Genomic DNA, 20690 nt, shown 5'->3' on the forward strand with positions numbered 1-20690 from the left:
TGTCGTTTTTTTTTTTTAATTTCCACGTATGCGCCACATATGCGCCACATCAGCTTCTCCAGCCAATCAAGATCGAGCCCCCAATTTTAAAAGTCACATGCATCGCATGTGACTTTTTCCGGCGACCCACAAAATTTTCCGGCGAAATTTGGACTGAAATTGCGAATTTTTCAGTTTTACGGGACCAAATTGAAACCCTAGATACTTACGAGACTAAAACGAAAATGGCCTATAGCTGTGGGACGAAAATTGTCTTTTGCCCTTAATTATATATGTTCCCTGAAATTTGCCAATATTTGGCGAATTAAAAATAAGTATATTTTATTTTGTTTCGAGAAGAAAAATAAATAATTTCTTGATGATCTTAATTAATTATAAATCACTTGTTTAAATGAAAAGATTATTGTTTAGTATGTATGTTTTAACCATTACTAATAAAAGTGAAACTAATTGCGACTAAAAAAGTATTATCAATTATCAAATACTTTGTTCCTAATGTTAATTAGTTTCGAAATTCAAAATCCATTTCCCTCGATTATAAAGTCTCTAATCACGTACCAGAAAATTTAATTTTCTTTCTAATTTTTGTTGCTATTGGTATAATTTACTTCTTATATATATATATATATTATATTGTGTTTATGATTGATCTAGTTAGGAAAATTCGGATTTGGTTAGACATAAATTAATTATATGACAAATATATTATACTTCTGTGTAATTCGTGTATAATTATAGAAAAATGACTTATTATAGTACAAATGTATCATACTTACGATGTAATTGATTTGGTTCAATCAACTTGATTTGACTAAGAATTTTTCACTGACTAACTATTATAACTAGAGTAGTTTATTAATATTATTGACCTAAAAAATGAACTTTTGAAGCTTCAGGGTTTTAAAATCAATATTTTTCATTTTTTTAAAATAAGAGTTAAAGTTAGAAGACAATATATATATATGGTATATGGTTATACTTGTGTGGTGCAACAAGTATGTAATCTACAAACAACTTCTATCAATCAAGATATTTTTTAAATAATCACAATAGTTAATATCATGTATTTATTATATGTACAATGGTTATACTTGTGTTTACTATACAAAGTTTAATTAAATTATTGTCAATTGTATGATGATTTTTATAATACAATCTACCTACTTTCAAATTACCAATAATCATAAAAAATTAAACTGAAATTGAACTTGAAACAAGAAGGGTGCTTTTGCGATTATGTATATTTTACAATTATTTTTTATGGGCATTTTTTGTCCGACAAAGTAGCCAGAGTTCTACTAAAAAGACGAGATTAAAAAAAGGATTTGAACCATTATTGCAAACACAGGAATTAAAATAAAAATTACCCACTATTACTCTTTGTACCTTTCACATTTATTGTTGCTGTACATTCAAATTAGTCTTGATATCTATTTATTTTTTTTAAAAAAATCTGCGTATAAGCATTTTTCTGAGCTGTTTTAATCTTTCTCGAACGTAAGTCTTTAATTACAAAAAAAGAGAATAATTTAAAATCTTGAATTTAAACACTTGGGTAAAATGATCCGAGTGCAGAAAGGCCCAAACTAACCCACTGAAATAATAAGCTCCAAAATGGGCCCAGTATGACTTGTGGGCCCAATGTGATATTTTATTCATTGGACTAGGGAACCAGGGAAGGCCCATTAAAGCCCAAGTAAGAAGGCTGATAGGATTCAACATTTCGCCCAACTTTCAAAGGAGTCCAGAATCTCACATATTCACATTTGAAATTGAAACTCAAGAAAATATATTTGAACTTGTTGCCTTTTCGCAAAAACGCTTTATTTCGGTAGCGATTTTACGCATACATATGTATTTTATCTTTCTATATTTAGAAATCGTAGAAAAATTACTGCTAACAAGATAGTTTTCTCCCCAAAATTTATTGTTGAGCTAACTTGATCACACTTAATTAACTACACAATGAATATAATTTAATTAATATATAATTAGTGTTAAATTAATTAAATTCGATTTAAATTAAAAATTATCGTACCTACTCATCTCTTTTTCATCCTTGCGTTTTTCTGGTAAAAGGTAGATATAGTCGTGACGGTAACAAATGCCAAGAATGAGCAAAGGAAGAGGCTCTTTGTCCTAATCTTTTACCACACAATGTATATATTTTTGTTTCTATGTATTAGTCATTGTGGCACATTATTTCTATATGTATATGATATATTTTTTTTTATACTTTTGAGCATATTATACATAAAAACAAAATATATGAATCAATAAATCATTAAAAAGAAAAAGAACAAAATAGAGTGGGAGACAAACAAAAAACAATAAACTTAATGTAATATTGTTAAAATGACATGAATGCACTTTCTAACTACGGTGATGCAACTTACGACTCGATGGGTGTCCCATCGCGAGAGGTATTGTCGGCACTAACTTCGTATGAACCTCACAGTTTTGTCTTAAAAATGTGTCATAAATTAATAATATTCAGTTGATCTCATTTTTGTACCATCAAGGGATATAATTGTTATATATTAAAAATTAATGTGGTGGTGTCATTAACCGTCGTTTGTGAATGTAAAAAAATTTCTTTTATATTAATATAGATTAAGAAAAGAGAAAGGCAGTAGTGAGTATTATGATATGTGGGGATGCCTAATTAGGGTTAGGATTCGCATTTCCGAAAATCTTAGGCAGTTGACTATCATTAGTAGCATCATTATTATTATTATTCCCTTGCCACCCCTTAATTAATCACACACAAAGCATGTCTAAGGAATATATTTGTGTCTAATAATGGGGCCTGCTGCCTGCTGCCATATATAAAGCATGATCTTAATGCTCATCATTCCCTCTGCCCTACACTATCTATTTCATATCCCTGCCTAATCTTTAAACCGCAATTTCCCATATTATCATTTTCATAGTCTTTTTTAATTTCCTCTCCTACCTTTTATTTAACTTAATATTTAGTTATATGTTATTTAAAATTTTAAACTGTTCAACAACCCAAATTCTATGTCTCGATTGTACTCTCTTACACATCACAAAATGATTTGTTGTCACACAACATATAAATTATAATCAATACGGTGTTATTTGATTTAATTTTTTCTTGTGATTTAAATAAAAAGTTTATACTAACTAGTATTAATTAATTATTCTGACCGATGCATCAATGCTTTAGAATAATTGATGATGAAATTAATATATAAGGACCCATTGGTTTCCTTATTTCTTGGAAAATAATACAGAAATGATTAAAGAGGTAGGAGTTAGAGCAACACAATTAAAACAAATTTGGGACATAGTTTCAGGGATATACTTAGGATTCTGCATGTCACCTCAAACATGATCATCATCAACAAAACCAACAAAATAGGTTGTTTTCTTGTTTCCTTCCCTTCAAATTTCTCCTATCTTTGGGGCATAATAATCATTACAATTTCAAACCAAAAGTTAAATGAAAAACATATTCGGTCAAACAAACAAACCCTTAATTAATCCCATCATCATATTCCTAATCATCATTAGTCTCCCTATCGTACCTTCATTTGTCAAAAGGAATATCATTTCCTTGCTACACATGAGCATCATTACCACCTGGGGCTCCACCAATGATTCGTATCAAAATTGATAGTTAAACCTTGTTAATCGCCGTTTACCGTATTCGTAACGCCTCTAATTAAATAATTATTTCCTGTTGTTTTAAGAGCAGCAGTCATTAATTACTATTATTTTTGTGGTGTTTACTGAGCAGATGCTACTATTAAATATTCTGATTGGTCGGTGGACTTAAATAATTATTAATTACATTTTTTCGTATTAATGTACCAATTGTTTAAATATATATAGTTTTTTAAAAAATATTTGTAATTATTTTCCAGTAGAATGGGCTGCACCGTAGGACTCAGTGTGTCCAGCAACCTCATGCTTAAAGCCCATTATGATGGGCCCCACATGATGCCAATGAGTGGTACTATATGCTATATTGTTTGGACTTTTTGCAACTTTCTATGATTCAATGATTTTCAATAAATTGAGAAAAAAGAAAAAAAAAAAAAAAAGAGGACCGATGGATAAAACCTGCGTTTCATAAAACTATTAGCTTTGATACTTTGATTGTGGTTCATTTTGAAGAAATAAGAAAGTTGTGGACCAAATTGATATTAATAGAAAATGGCAGTGGACGGCGGCTGAGAAGAAAATTTGAAAGGGGGGTGGGGTGGAAGGCAGTCATCGTAAAAAAGCGCGACGTAGTGGGGGTGGGACAGTTGTAGATTTTGGAGGACTTGAGTGGGTCCATAAAATCTAAGAGGTGAGCTGTTCCTTTTCTTCATATCTGTCACTTTTCCACCCACCATTCCTGTTATTTTCCCTTTTGCCCCCCCCCCCCCTGCAAATTTCATATTTCATTCAAATTAAATAATAGGTAAATCAATCATAAATATTTTTTTAGTTTGAAAAATTATAATTATTCATTTAACAACGACTCTATTTTCTTATCATCCAATATTTTTGTGGACAATTTTTTTTTATGAATTATTTATTTTGATCACTCTTAATTTTTTTTTTATTTTTAAAGAATTTGAGTAAATGTAAAATAGTATTGTTCACATCATCGTTTAGGAACTATATAATTATTTTTATTGAGAAAAATATTTATAATTTTTTAAATAATAAAAAAATATTTTTAATTATATCAAGTTTGAAATAAGGTAGGTGAAATTTATTTTGGTGATGAATAATTTGGTTTTGGTGGAAAAATGAATGAGCCATAATTCTGAGAAAAAGTGTTGTCAGAAAGGAAGTGAGTAAAGTGGGGTGGAGCGATGAGTGATCACAAATTGAGGAGTTGGGGTGGTGGCCTATAATACAACTCACTTCAATACCTACGTACTTGGGAATTAATAATTACACCACTGCAGCTACTCCCAAAGGGTTTATATGAATATTCATTCATTCCCACTTAAGACGTTTCTACATATACACCTACCAATTACCATAACCCTCTTTTCCAGTTAATATTGTTTATTTTTTTTGTTGTTTTATAAACAAACTTATACAAATAATTCAAATCCTTTACATCTATTCAACTTGAGATGATATATAAATTTAAAATAAAAAAGGCGAGAACATAATTTTATTTCTCACCAATGTTCACATTCGAAGACAAATTGAGATATTATGTAGCTTAATATATATAAGTCAGGCCACATGATTTTTTTATTTTAAAAAGATGCTTCGTATACCCATACCAAATATCTCATTTTCATTTGATACACATGTAATAGCAATGCATACCCACCGACAATCAAAATATCAATACTTGTAAAAAATGAACATAGAACTTGAATTGGGATCCATATACAAAACCTTGTAATAGAGATGTAAGAAGTAGTTGATGACAGAAAGGTGAGATGCGAAAGAAAGTGGGTTAGAGTTGTGAGGCAATGCAGAAATGAATATCCCCTTATTTCGTAGAAAAGTGCAGTAGTGCATTTCCACATGAATTATTGAGCTACGACCTGCGACATTCCACCAACCTAAATTATCACTACATCCCAAACAAACATCATCCCTTGCCAAATACTCTTAATTATTTTTCATGGAAAACACTAATATTTTTTCTTCAATAAACAAAGAATAGGTCAATTCATGCATGCACATAACGCAGAAGAAGAACGTGAAAAGGGTCCTATATATGGTCCCATCTCTAATTTTGACACCTTAAGAATGTCGGGATACATTAACTACACAAATATTGTATATACTTTGATTCTGCCAGTAATTTTATAGAGAATATATACTTGTATTCATTATATAGTATGCACCGACTCTTTAGACTAAACTACAGGATGGCCCTGAATGAAAACAGAAAATAAATAAACGGAGTGGTCCAAAATGAAGTACGAATTCCGTACGACAAATCTGTAACTTGAGACCCGTCGTCCCCTTTGTGTTTTTAGCCGGCACAAATAGTGAGAGAGAAGTCCCGTCACTCGTCTCCCGAAAACACTCGTCACTCATCACCCATCTCATGTCCCAATTCCAATTTTATGATTACGACATACTCTCGATTTTCAAGTGTTGGTCCATACTATGGATTCATTTTTTTCCTATTGTGTACACGCTTTTATAAATGCATTACATCCTATATATCTACGGACCCTTGTCTACTTTTCTTGTTTGGTCACTACCTCCCATTCATCAATTTAATGTTTTTTGGACAACACTTTCCGTGCATCATCACAACCCTTGCAAACTTGTCTTTTAGTTTTTTTTTTTTTTTTTTAATTATTCATTATATTTGATACTTTTGCATTCGATTCAAAACACTGTTGGTTTAGTATGGAGAATAGTTTCTATTATTATATTTTCTGTTTTTGACTATATATATCCAATATTGTATCTGATCCATTCGAATATCGCTCCAAATGGGTCAATTAATTTCATTCAAATTCGATGGTTATGAATGCTAGTTTTCTTCGTGTATATATTTAACATCATTGTAGGGCATCTTTTATGAAAACAATTAGTGAAAAATGGAAGATGAAGAGCCCCACTATCCTCCAAAGCCCCAACACTGCATGTGCAATTCTCGTGCCAGAAATGGCTGAAAGTTTGTTCAAGTGGCTGGCAAATCTAAGACGATTTAGATAGATTAGGGTTTATAAATTTCGCAATCATTAACCCATCATTGCGATTTCAAACCCAAATCTTATATATATATATATATATATATATTTATATAAATATGAATACTATTTTTTTAAATAATATTTTATAGTTTATTATTTATATAATAAATTAATTATTAACGAGTATCGTGGCATATGATAAACATTGAAATTGTTTAAATAGATTAAATAATTAGTTGTTAATTGTGATAGCAATAAATATGTTACCTTCCCAACTGTTATGTGTGAGCAAATCATGACTTTCGTTTCATCAAACTTTTGCTTCCACATTCAATTATGCAAGTTAGTGAAGATTTAATGAAGAAAGGGACATAAACATTTTAGATGTAAGTGGACTTAATTACTTTGTTGGTGGACCCGAAGTATGTTGCCAAATAATTTATTCATATGTTGACAATTATAATTCTCTAATAAATCAAAATATTACGTGTTTGAGTTCCATTAATATAAGTATTTATTAATTATAATAATAATAATTATTAGTTAATTATATATATTTGATATTGATTGTTGATGCGCTTGACATAATATCAATCGGCCAGAAAAGGTCAATTCTTTTTTATTTCGTTTCAATAAATGGCTGCATTTGTAGACTATTTGTATCAAAACTAAGTAATATACGAGTATTTGATCTACATTATGTATCTATCTATCTAATGCATTCAAAAAATGCATGGATTTAATGGATCTGAACAATCGTTCAAGTCTTGGGTCGAAGTGAATGCAAATACTGAGGGGAAACCTACAAAAAAAAAGTGTTAGACTTCGACGCCCAAGTTAGTATTGAATTTGAAATGAAATAAAGCCAAAAAGTAAATAAATATAATTAAAATCGAGATATGATTAATGAAGTCGGTGAAAAAGTGTAAGAACGCTTGATAATGTGCTTGTGGAGTACTTAGAGAATATTTAGAAAGTTTTTAGAGAGTAATAGAGATAATTTAGAGAGTAAGAGAAGTGTGAGGGACGTGAGGGGGACGTCCGAAGAGTGAGAAAGGTATTAGGAAGGTCTCAAGAAGTACCCTTAGTATAGAAGAATAAAACTTGTATTTATAGGGAGTGCCCTCGTTCGATAGAGCTATGCATGTTTCCTCCATTTGTGGAAAAGTGGATAAAGGCCGTTTGGATAAGCCATAATTTGTTCTTATCTTCTGTTAATATTGTTGTTGAATGCTTATCTCCAAGGTTGGGGGATCCTTCATCAGCAAGAACTCCTAACCGCTAGAGAGTTGCCAAGGAATCCAGGGTTTTGGGAGACCTCCCTCGTCTGCAAGGAGTCCTAGCCGTCAGGGAGTCTTTCTTTACTAGGGCTGATGTGGTTACAAGGTGGCGGCTGGTATTTAAGCCAACTGGATACCCCGATGGAGTGAGGGCTGCCATGTGGGCTTTTATGGGCCGAATGTTTTGTTAGGCTTTGATCATAGCCCGAGTAGGGAGTTGTCTTAGGCCTCCTTCCTTTGCCAATCTATTTTTTGGGGAGCACCCACCAAGGCCGTCTGCTAGGTCCTTTTAGTCCTTCTAGAATGTTACGAGCCTCTCGTTTTTTTTTTTTCTTTTTGGATCGCTTGGGTATCTTTTTGGCCAACTTACTTTTATGCACATTAGTAACTCCCACCTCCCATTCTAATAAATGGAAGTTTCAATACCTATTAGAGTAGACACCTTTAGATGTGAGGTCCGAAAAAGGATTTTTTTTCTTTCGAATTCCTGCCAAGAATGCTAGTAGCATAAGCATGCTTAAAGAGAAGAGCTTACTTCGTGTCTGGACAATGCATGGCTCTTTATTAAGGTGTCTCTATGGAGGAGGGCTTAATGGGTGCATTTTGTGCATACGCAGGTGTAAGGCTTTATTTTTCTGCAAGAGAATATTAAAATAATATATATATATATATATATATTACGAATAGGTCTTGCACGGAGCAAAATTATTGTATCTTCTCGAAGGAGGGCTTATTTGAGGAGAGACCTTTCTTGGAGCAAGACTTAGGAGCTTCGCCGGTGGAAGAATAAGGTGTCTGCTGGAAGCAAGGCTTAGATGCCTTTGCAGAGGAGGGCTTAGGTGCCTGTATGGGAGAGCTTATAAATCCCACAAAGAATGACCTAAGTGCCTGCTTAAAGGAGGGTCGGGGTGCTCCCACGGATGAGGGCCTCTGTGAAATACAGGGCTTTTTATGAGAGGATGCCTTCATGGAGGCAGGACATTAAAAAAGTTTGAGAAGAATGCATCCCTCATAAAATTCCTACAAGAAGGCACATGTTAACACATTGAAGGTGGCAAAACAAATCTACAAGATTATTAAATTAAAATATTAAAGATACTCATTAAAGGTAGCTTGTATGTAAAGATTTATTCGTTTAGAGAGGTGCCTGCCTAGAAACAAGCTTACTCATGAAGGATGCTTACTTGGGGGCAGGGCTTATTTTCTAATGAGGATGTCGCTTAGGGCAAGATTTTTTTGAGAAGGATGTCCCATTGGGGGCAAAAAAGCTTATTTTCTGAGGAGGATACCTGCATAGGTACAAGATTTCCTAAGGAGGATGCCCTCCTGCTATTCCAAGGGAACATCCTGCACATTAAAAATCGAATTAATAGGAATATTAGAATTAAATAATAATAATGATGGGATCGTTGAAGTTGGGCCTTAAACAAAGGTAGTAATCATTTGTGGGAGATCCTCCAACGTGAGGGGGGCCATCTTTTTGGGGGAGTCATACAAGGAGGTGTGGACTCATTCCATTATTCTCACATCTTAGATCTATGTTTCCATAGATGACTCCAATGATGTGTTCAAAAAACAAATGGGTCTAATGGATCTGAATAATCGTTCAAGGTTTGGGTCGAAATGAATGCAAATCCTGAAGGGGGACTTGCAAAAAAAGCATTAACACTCCGATGCCTTGTTAGTATTGAGTTTGAGATGGATTAAAGCCAAAAATATAAATAGACGTAATTGAAATCGAGATATGGTAAATAAAATCGATGAAAAGTGTAAGAACACTTGATAATGTGATTGTGAAGTGCTTAGAGAATGTTTAAAAAGTGTTTAGAGAGTGAGAGAGATTAGAGAGTAAGAGAAGTGTGAGGGTCGTGAAGGGACGTCCAGAGAGTGAGAAAGGTATCAGGAAGTGCCTTCAGTATGGAAAAGTAAACCTGTATTTATAGGGGGGCACTCTCTTCCGAAAGAGCTATGCACGTTTATTCCATTTGCGGGTAAAGTGGATAAAAACTGTTTGGATAAGCCATAATTTGTTCTTATCATCTGTTAATATTGCTTTTGTATGCTTATCTTCTAGTTGGGGGACCTTTCATCTGCAAGGACTCCTAACCTTTAGGGAGTCCAAGCTGTCAGGGAATCCGGAGCTTTGGGGGGACCTCCCTCGTCTGCAAGGAGTCCCAGCCGTCAGGGAATCCTGCCTTACAAGGCTGATGTGGTTACAAGGTGGCTGCCATGCAAGCTTTTTGGGCTGAATATTTTATTGGGCTTTGATTATGGTCCGAGCAGGAGGATGTCTTGGGCCTTCTCCCTTTGCCAATCTGTTTTCTAGGGAGCACCCGCCAAGGCCGCCTGCCCGGGTCCTTTTGGGCTTCCTAGGATGTTACAACCAATCGTTTTTTTCTTCTTTCTGAATTGCTTGGACCTCCAGCTTATTTTTATACACATTATCTATATTATTATAGTCATACTTTGTATAATTAATTTTAAATACTTTTGGTTAAATAATTTGAGATATGTTTTTTTATTATTTGAGATATTTGCAATTGCCAAAAAATTAAAGTAATAAAAAAAATTGAAAAGAAAAAAATGTAAAGTATTTATTTATTTAAAATATAATTGTTTGAGGTTGGGCTGGCAATGGCCCATACATGATAGTAATACAAACCGTCTTTCACCAGAAATCGTAATCTCATCAAAAACCCACTTCATTTATTTTCCACAGTTGTTCCAGTCCTACTCCCACCATGTAAAAGGAAAAAGGGGTGATGTAGCACCCCTACTCACTACATTTAATTATCACTGTTTCTACCCTTCTTTAATAACAACTCACTCTACGAGTTATTTCTTTCCAAACTTATAAAATAAATTCTATTTTATCAATATAATATATATAAATATCATAAAAGATAATAAATATCGTCAAAAGTTTATATTTACTTTCACCAGATATTCTCATATACATAACCACAAGAAAGAATAGTACAAAATCTTAGCACAAACCCGACAAAAGATTAGAGTATTTAACAACCAAACAACCAAAAATCCCAACTTCAGATGTCACGGTTGACCCACCTAATAAGAACCACGACAGGACTCGAAGTCGATGTGGCTAGTCAATGTTATTTATCTCCTAAAAAGTACGTGGTAAGGAATGAGCTGCCTACTCAATAAGTATAGCTAGTTAGTCTATATACATGCATACAGACAACAAGTCACGTACAAAGCAGTCACATCAACTAACAAATATTTACCATATAGCAACAACAGATGCAAGGAATAATGGATACCCACAATTGTAAATCCATCGACGATATAATATTTAACATTATCGTTTATTAACTAAGGACCCTACTTACTCTAATTGGAGCACATCAGTCAATAATTCAACCGGCCATCGTCATCTCAGTCAATGTCATATCATATATAGCATAGGATACCGATTGTATGTGATATCCCCACACTCTCTATCCTAGTGTGTAGCAATATCAGCACAGGATATCACAACAAGCCAGTGTGTAGCTAACAACACATGATATTCCCTGCTACCCAGAATACACTGATACCTTACGCGCCATGGTACCTAGCTTAATTCATTTATTTTTCATATCAAATCATCAACCACATTATCATCAATCACAATAATATAAACTATTGTGTTCCCAACTAGGTAAGCACCATTTTTTATTTCAATTTACAACAGCAATATCACTGACTTCATCATTCTGTCCTCTATAATTATTACTTAGTAATAATTTCTCAATTCGATTTCATGTAATTACCAATTATACGCACATAATCATATCACTCTCACGTCCATACATTACAATCATATACACACATAGTAACAATTCCACTGATATCAAAGTAATCTAACAAACATTCCACAACTAATTATATAAACAACAAATATACAAAATCTACGTATAAATATAAATCCAAGTTCACGATCAAATATAAGAAATCAATATATATAATATATAATACTAAACATATCAATATATATATATATATATCCAATTAGCTATACTTACCTCAAATCTCAAAATGCTTCAATTAACACAAGGGACTGCTCAATTCTCTATTTTGTCGTCACGTCCTATAATAGAGGGTTATATGTACAATCAATATGTATAAAGTATCATAACCTCTAAATAAAATATTGTATAATGTTCATACATTTTTCATCAATCTCTTAATACTTCACTTATATTAAAGTCCAAACCCCTATTCTATTTTCTTTTAAATAACTATACTTTCTAAACTTGCCAAGGATATATTTAATTTATCAACTAATTCATAAGAATTCATTTAATCAAACTCCTTATATATTTATTAATATCGTTTTAACAACATCTCTAAATTATATAACCATTAAAATCTCATTTTCCCTCTTTAATAACACAATATTTCTTAAATATAATTTTCAGAACATTTTTATGAATTTTCTATCAATTTATCTTTACTATATAATTTAATTAAACAACAATACATAGAATTACGAATTTAGTTAATCATTCCGATGAAATTGTATAAAATAATTATAATAATAATTTAATTAATCAACTATGTTATTTTTATATAAAATGCGATATTTAATTCGATACTAATCTGAATAGTCAAATTTATAAATTACTCTGGTTAAATAGTACATTGGTCAATATAAATTATATTTAATAAATGAACTAATTAAATAATATAATCATATAAATTAAATTAAAATCCAAAATTCCGTACCACTGTTCTCCGCAATGTGTGTGCGTCGGTGTGTGTTTGAATATGAATGTGTGTGTGTGTGTTAATTTGTGTAAAATATGTGTTTGTGTGATTTTATTTTAAAATGTAAAGAAGGTGAGGCGGTGGGTGGCATAATGCCGCTCACTACTCCTTTTTTTTATTTAATTTTTTAAATAATTATTTATTATATTTATTTAATTTTTTAATTAATATAATTTACTTTTAAATATTATAACGAATTTTAATTTAATTAGTCTAAATTTTATTATATCTTAATTTTAATGTATAATAAATTTAAATTTTTTAAATAATTATTAATTACTGTGTGAATTATATAAAAAATTATACGCACGTCATAGGCGAAGTCACAACTGTAATATCAAAGTCTCCTGGAGCTCTAATTATTGCATGCTCCACTGCTCCCACCACATCCTTTTCTTCTGACACACTTTCTCTATCTACCATGTCCTAAATTAAAAATGACATCTGAAAGAAAGGAAAAAATGCTTGTGTTGATTGAATTTAATGGAGCAGAGGAGAGAGAAACCTGAAATCTATAGAGAGAAATAGCCCTTAGTACAGTGCTACTTAGCCCATCAACTCTGTTATGTAGAGTTTAGATATTTGTGTATACAAGTAAAGAAAGTTAAAGGTGAAAAGAGAGGGTGGTTTTGTTTGTGGAAGAAGAGGTTAAAAGAAGAGCAAAATCTCTGTTGTCTCAGTCCCATTATTTATACTACTAAAAGTCTACCAATTCTCATCAAAAAGTAGTTTTGTTTTCATTTTAACTACAAGAGATAATATATAGTATTTATTTCTTTTCTGATTGTATGCTACAACATAAGATACCTATATATATATATGTGTGTACGTATATGGCTGTGTTGAGTGGTAGGAACACGCGCATGCATAGGGGAGTTGATTTATAGTCGTCAGTGAAAATCATCTCAGCTTGGAAGAGAATATAATTTTTCCGTTGGTTGAGGCAAAATGGGCTTTTACATATGTGTTTGATATTTTCCTGCAATTTGTTGAGGAAAAAAAGTGGTGTTTTTAGTTGTGGGACTTTTGCTTTGTGAAGAATCTTGGTGCTGGTCGGAAGCTTTGGGTTTGGCTTCCTTGCGATTGTTGGTTCGGTTGGTTGAAACTGAGATCTATCTGGGTTGGAAAATTTCTGATCTTTGAGGTTCTCTCGTAGCAATTTTCTTCTGTCTAGAGCTTTCTTCTTCGTTTTTTCTCCCCAAAAAGCAATTTTGGAGTTTGTTGTTGTAAGTTGTGAGCTGAAAGGTGGTGAGTGTTTCCATGATGACTGCACTATGAATTTCTTGATCGCAAATTTCTGTGTTTGGGGGCATCCGGAGTCGAAGATGCAGAGGTGATGAAGCTGATACATCTTGGTTTTTGTAGTGAAAAGGGTTTTGGTTGAACATTTTTGGAGGGACTTGTGGCTAATATCGCCTGGTTATCTACATGTGAAGGCTTTATCTTCCACTTCCTCGCGTGAGGTAAGTTGGTGGAGGGGAAGGGTCAGCAAGTGAAAAAGTCACTTCATGCACTGAATTTTGGTGGGTTATTGAGAGGACAAACTGAAGGTATTATGCTATTCTGGTGTGATAGAAAGGAGTCAAGGAAGCTGCACTTCTATGTTGGGAACCACTGGTTGGGGAATTTTGAGATGAATCATTTGGGTATAGTGTAGTTATTGCTTGTTTTCTTGCTGCTCCAACCTTTCTTCTGCTTTTGATCTGCATAATGAAGCTCTCTGCTGGTATGGATCAGCAGTCTCCTGAAGGTAAAAATTTCTTCCCCCCCGATGCACTTCTAAGAGACTGGACTTGTGCTCTTTTTGTGTTTTAAATTGTGAAATTTACTTCATTCCAGTGCCGAAATTCTGGAAAGAACTGAAATTCGACTCGCTTCTCTTCAATTTTCCTTCACTACTCTGAGTCATTCTTGTTATAAATAATTGTCCGTCCTTCTGTTCTTGTTATTTAATATATTTGTGATTTGGAATTACATGTGCAACTCATCTTCACTACTAAAGTTTGGAATTACAAACATTTAGTAGTCTTTGAAATCTAATAATCCTTCTGGAATTTGTGTAGCAGGAGAGAAGAGCTGCCTAAACTCTGAACTTTGGCATGCCTGTGCGGGTCCTCTTGTTTCTCTTCCAGCTATTGGGAGCCATGTGGTGTATTTTCCTCAGGGTCACAGCGAACAGGTTCTTTTTTTGTTGATTATAAATTCAAGTATAGCTTTTTCCTGACCAAATTTTGTTTTCTGCCTATTGTTATTATTCAAGAGCTTTCTTTCCCTGTCTTGCCATGGTTTTCCTTGAAAACGAAAATTTGTTTCCAGGAATCTGGATCACAAATGAAGGCATAGATGTAGTGTAAACAGATATCGTGTTTGAGCTCATAGCTCCTTAATGCATACTGCACAGGTTGCTGCATCTACAAACAAGGAAGTTGATGGGCAGATACCTAACTATCCCAGTGTATCTCCGCAGCTTATTTGCCAGCTTCATAATGTGACGATGCATGTATGTGGTTTTCAAGTTTTCGCACTCCGTATACTTACTGCCTTATACTGGAAGCTTATATTCTTTTTAACAGGCTGATATAGAGACGGACGAGGTTTATGCTCAAATGACCTTGCAACCGCTGAGCCCAGTACGTTGCACTATCTTGATTAGGATTTTCCTCCTTTTCTCCTTATTATGTTTTTAAATTCCTTATGTCCTTGTTGGCTCTTCCACAGCAAGAGCAGAAGGAGGTTTTCTTCCTTCCAGCAGATTTGGGTGCTCCTAGCAAACAACCAACAAATTACTTCTGCAAAACTTTGACTGCGAGTGACACTAGTACGCATGGTGGATTTTCAGTTCCACGTCGTGCAGCTGAGAAAGTATTTCCACCACTGGTAAATAGCATTAGCTGTTGTGAAATAGAAACCACTTCTATTTGATCTTTGTATTGTCTTGGATGTCATAAGTAATTACATAACCCCCATATACAGGATTTTTCCCAGCAACCTCCAGCTCAAGAGTTGATCGCCAGGGATCTGCATAACAACGAGTGGAAATTCAGACATATATTTCGCGGTTTGTTCTTCACTACATTATGAAAGAGTAGGGGTTTGGGTGGATGACGGACAAAAATAGTAGATACATGTCGTAGAACCTTTTTTCATGATGCCTCCATACTTCATATATCAAAATCCATGGCCTTTCATTTGTGATGTGATACTCTACCACACCGGAATATCTCTTCCATGCAAGGAGTCCAGATAATATTCTTGTGATAGACGTCCATCTCCTTTCAGAATTTAGCTTTGAACTGCAATCTTCTCGATGTTCTCAAGCCTAAAATTGTTGTTGTTCAGAAAATTCCTAATAGTTATTGTAGTGTTTATTTTAATATTCTTCTTAAGACCATTTCTTAAATTCCAGAGCATATGTACTTAATCTGTGGAATTTGCTGGTATAACTATATCTGTTTCTTAGTTTTTCTTACTGGACTCTTGCCTCAGGCCAGCCAAAGAGGCATCTGCTTACAACTGGTTGGAGTGTTTTCGTGAGTGCGAAAAGACTGGTTGCTGGTGACTCGGTCCTTTTCATATGGTGGGCAGTTAATTCTCTAGAATAGTGAATGGATACCAAGGCTTTTGTTCTTATTGTTTGAGAATGGCTGCAGGTGATAAATCTATGGTTGACCACTTTTCTTTTGCATTAACCAGGAATGAGAAGAATCAGTTGCTTCTTGGCATACGACGTGCTGCCCGGCCACAAACTGTCATGCCTTCATCAGTTCTATCTAGTGATAGTATGCATCTGGGACTTCTTGCTGCTGCTGCTCATGCAGCTTCAACAAACAGCCGTTTCACCATATTTTACAATCCCAGGTACGTTTTCTTCCAGCAGGACCTCTTCTTGCTTGATCCAGAAACTTCCTGATTCGACTAACATAATTATAATTCAGGGCTAGTCCCTCTGAGTTCGTCATATCTCTGGCCAAGTTTGTAAGAGCAGTATATCACACTCGAGTGTCCATTGGTATGCGCTTCCGGATGCTGTTCGAAACAGAAGAATCTAGTGTCCGTCGGTAAGTCTGGGACTTCTAATTTGCAATTCCTGCATGCTTATCGTTGGTGTTTCCATTTTCCTGTTTTTGTAATATCTGGATCCCCATGAATTCCTACAAGCTCTACTTTTTCGTCCTTGTTTGAACTATACCATCCACGTAAGCGCTGATTAATTTTCCAACAGTGCACTTATTTTGGTGTATGTGCCTTGCAAGGTCATTATATTCTCTTAGAAAATTCGTTTCGGCTATACAAAGTCTGCTTGGGTTTCTATGGGCGTGCTTTCATTTTCTTATCAAGAAATGCACTCCTTGCATATTTTTCTATAAGGCTTCTGATTGTGCTTGGTTTCAGCTACATGGGCACAATAACTGGCATATGCGACTTGGATCCTGCTAGGTGGCCAAATTCACACTGGCGGTCGGTTAAGGTATGTCAGGCCATAAGTTTCTTACTCACTCTTGTGATATTTAGTCATATGCATGTGGATTTGACATGCCTGATTTTAAGGACGGTATTGAGACTGCTCTTTTGAGATGTTTCCTGTAGTGTTTTCACATGGATTTTAAATGAGTAAGAAGTTTTTATGCTCCAATGCTGAGGGTTGTCGGTTGGAATTGACCTGACCCAGTGGGCAAAGCCCATGGGTTGGTTGTAGGGGTGGATAACCCCACTATGCCTATCCTTGGATATATACAAGGCTTGCAATTTGGTTAACTTTGATGGTTCTCGTAGATAAATAGGGAGGAGACTCCTGATAAAGGAGAACAGGTGTAGAGATGGTTTAGGTGAGAGATGAAAGAAATTTATAATCCTTTAGAATACTTATTTGGGATTCATCACATTTGGCTGTGGATGTAGTCTTCACTGAATTGAACTACATAAATCTGATTCCTAGTTCTTTTTTTTGTATGCCTGGGGTGTTTGTTCCAATAACTACAATATCAAATGTCTGCCTTTACTGATGTGCAAAGTATGTTTAACTTCTACTGCTCAGGTTGGCTGGGACGAATCTACTGCTGGCGAGAGGCAGCCAAGAGTGTCTCTTTGGGAAATTGAGCCTTTAACAACATTCCCCATCTATCCATCACCATTTTCTCTGAGATTGAAAAGACCATGGCCACCAGGTCTCCCCTCCTTCAGTGGTATGTGTATTTGAAGACTTTTGTATAAATTTTCATCTCTTCCCTTCTGCCAACCAATGATGTCACATGCCATTGGACAGTAAGGTCCAAACTATTTGATCTTCTGATGGTCTGCATTATGACCTGTATCTTTTTCTTGCACTTAGGGATGAAGAATGACGAAATGGGATTAAACTCTCCCTTCATGTGGCTCCGTGGAGGTGTTGAGGACCTGGGAACGCAATCTCTGAACTTTCAAGGAATGGGGATGACACCCTGGATGCAGCCTAGGCTTGATAATTCAGTTCTTGGCATGCAAAATGATGTTTACCAAGCTATTGCCGCTGCCGCTCTTCATGAGATGAGGGTTGCACAACCTCCCAAACAAATCCTTTCTTCAATGATGCAATTCCAGCAACCCCAAGCTCTAGGAAGCATGCCTGCTGGTTTCATTCAGCCTCAGGTATTACAGTCATCTCAGTCACCCGCTCCTCTTCTGCAAAGTCTTTCAGGAAACCAGTCTCAGGCACCATCACAATTGCATCCTAACTTCCTTCAGCAGAAAGTGCACCATCAGAACTCATTCAATAACATTCAGCTTCCGCAGCAGCAGCATCAACAACAGCAGTCTACTTTGCTTCACCAACAACATCATGTTACTGATCATCCTCTGCAGGCTTCAACTGTTGCACCCATCCTGTCCCGATTATCAACAAACTCGCAGGAGCAGTCTGAGTCTCTGCAGCCCATATCTTCCATGCATCAGAACTTCTCAGAACCAATTCTGAAACCTATGGCAGCCAATACTAGTGCTCCATTACACGGTTTATTGGGTCCGGCCCACCAGGACGAAGCATCGAAGCTTCTCAGTATGCCTAGATCCAGCAACTTACTATCTTCAAGTGGCTGGCCTACAAAGCGGGTCGCTCTTGATCCTCTTCTTTCTGATTGTGTTTCACAGGGAAATTCAACCCAGTTAAATCATTTGGGATCTTCAAACACAAATGTAACCCAGAATGCTGTTTCTTTGCCTCCATTTCCTGGTAGGGAGTGTTTGATAGAGCAAGAAGGAAGTAACGATCCCCAAAACCACTTCCTGTTTGGGGTTAATATAGATTCCTCCTCCCTTCTTATGCAGAATGGGATGTCAAACCTTAAAGGAGTTGGTAGTGATTGTGATAATGCAGCTATAGCCTTCGGCTCTTCCAGCTACATGAGTAGCCCTGTAGCTGATTACTCGCTCAAAACCACAGTGACTTCAAGCAACGGGATTGACGAATCAGGTTTCCTGCGGTCCTCAGAAAATGTCGGGCACGAAAATCCATCCAACAGAACTTTTGTTAAGGTATGTTGCCACAATAATCTTAACCTGATACCCCTATTCTGGATTCTTTGCCTGGATATTCAATTTTATGTTACCCCGATTAAACCCTCGTCTCTGCACTGGATGATTATTTGATTGGGGAAGAACTGGTTGGCTTGCTCTAGGGTCTTTCTAAATATAAGGTGTGTGTTATCACACTAGAGAACAATCTAATGTGCAGGGGTGATGTACAGTTATACGCCATTCTTTAATACGTATATTACTGACATTAACAGGTTTATAAGTCAGGGTCCTTCGGGAGGTCACTAGATATTACCAAGTTTAGCAGCTACCATGAGCTGCGTAGTGAGCTTGCACAGATGTTTGGCCTTGAAGGCCAGTTGGAGGACCCCTTGAGATCAGGCTGGCAGCTTGTATTTGTGGACCGTGAAAATGATGTGCTTCTTCTTGGCGATGATCCCTGGCAGTAAGTTCCAATTTCACTTGTGTTATCATAAGCAGTTGGTAGGCAATAAGACAGGATGGTGGATGTATTAAGCTGCATTTCTGTGTCACTGGTCTGAGTTTTCACACAAAGAGTTAAGGGTTAGAAGGGATTCTCCTTGCTGATTGTTGTCTCATGCATATAGTTGCTTCTCTTCATGTCACAGGGAGTTTGTAAACAGCGTGTGGTGTATCAAAATACTGTCGCCTCAAGAGGTTCAGGAGATGGGAAAACAAAGGCTGGAAATTCTGACTTCCGTACCAGTTCAGAGGCCGCCCCTCCCAAATGGCACTAGTGATGGCTACGTGAGCCGACAGGAGGCCAGGAATATTAATGCTGGAATCCCATCTGTCGGGACTCTTGATTTCTAAATCATTTTTACTAGTTATTATGTCTCTACTGCTTGTAATATTAGCTCTGTTTTGATCCTGTTTCTAATTGAAGCCTGCCTTCATAGAAGCTATGTTACTGTAATTATGTTAGTATAACCTCCTGTGTTTCTCCAGCTTAAAATGCAAGAACCCAGATTGCTGGGGTACTAGTTTCAGCAAAATTTCTGTATTTTTTGTTGTCAATGCATTCAAAGCTCTAGAAAATATGGAAAAAGGAAGGAGACTGATAATGTGTACTGCAATCCAAGATGCCGTTCATTCATGGTCAGTCTTGTAAGTTGATGTAGTTTCCCCAGACCATGATGCTCAAGGCAGGGAGGCAAGAAAATGATCTAATTTTGCTCAACAGGAAATGCTAACGTCGGAATAACATTAAACTAAGTTGTGTACATTGAATAATAGACACACACACACACACACACACACACACACAAAAAAAAAAAAAAGGCATCCATTTTGCCTAAATGTGAATTACATAATTGCACTTTCATCCAAAAGGAAACAGATGGGTAAGTTACAGTAGTGTCCGCAAAATCAGGAAAAGGAGCACGCAATTCAATAATATCAATAATCAATAATAGATGGAGTCTAACTCTGTCCGTTGCCTGTTGGAGTAGTAATGGTGTTG

At 35.3% G+C, this 20690-nt stretch overlaps 1 protein-coding gene across 4 annotated transcripts; it reads left to right on the forward strand.

The window, feature by feature from the left end:
- The first annotated feature begins 13095 nt into the window (after positions 1–13095).
- LOC105167278 (auxin response factor 6) lies at positions 13096–20223 on the forward strand. Of its 4 annotated transcripts, none has more exons than XM_011086924.3 (14): positions 13096–14450; positions 14764–14879; positions 15102–15200; positions 15274–15330; positions 15419–15577; positions 15674–15758; positions 16187–16277; positions 16394–16558; positions 16636–16758; positions 17093–17168; positions 17736–17883; positions 18030–19207; positions 19462–19652; positions 19837–20223. In XM_011086924.3, the coding sequence occupies exons 1-14, from the start codon at positions 14411–14413 to the stop codon at positions 20039–20041; spliced, it is 2733 nt and encodes a 910-aa protein (XP_011085226.1). In that variant the 5' UTR covers positions 13096–14410; the 3' UTR covers positions 20042–20223. The 4 variants fall into 4 exon arrangements, with proteins under 4 accessions (XP_011085226.1, XP_011085227.1, XP_020552010.1 ...); XM_011086925.3 differs by having other exon boundaries at positions 13097–14450; positions 14767–14879; XM_020696351.1 differs by having other exon boundaries at positions 14415–14450; positions 14767–14907.
- Positions 20224–20690: the final 467 nt, after the last annotated feature.

The sequence above is a fragment of the Sesamum indicum genome, linkage group LG8 (genome assembly GCF_026168435.1).
Source record: "Sesamum indicum cultivar Baizhima isolate 11 linkage group LG8, ASM2616843v1, whole genome shotgun sequence".
NCBI classification, from domain to species: Eukaryota; Viridiplantae; Streptophyta; class Magnoliopsida; order Lamiales; family Pedaliaceae; genus Sesamum; species Sesamum indicum.

Bases quoted from the DNA above. Each gene is read 5' to 3' on its own strand.
- LOC105167278 (XM_011086924.3), top strand. From the start codon at position 14,411: ATGAAGCTCTCTGCTGGTATGGATCAGCAGTCTCCTGAAG. The intron at 14,451-14,763 runs GTAAAAATTTCT...GAATTTGTGTAG, and splicing joins GGATCAGCAGTCTCCTGAAG to CAGGAGAGAAGAGCTGCCTA. The intron at 16,278-16,393 runs GTGGGCAGTTAA...TGCATTAACCAG, and splicing joins GACTCGGTCCTTTTCATATG to GAATGAGAAGAATCAGTTGC.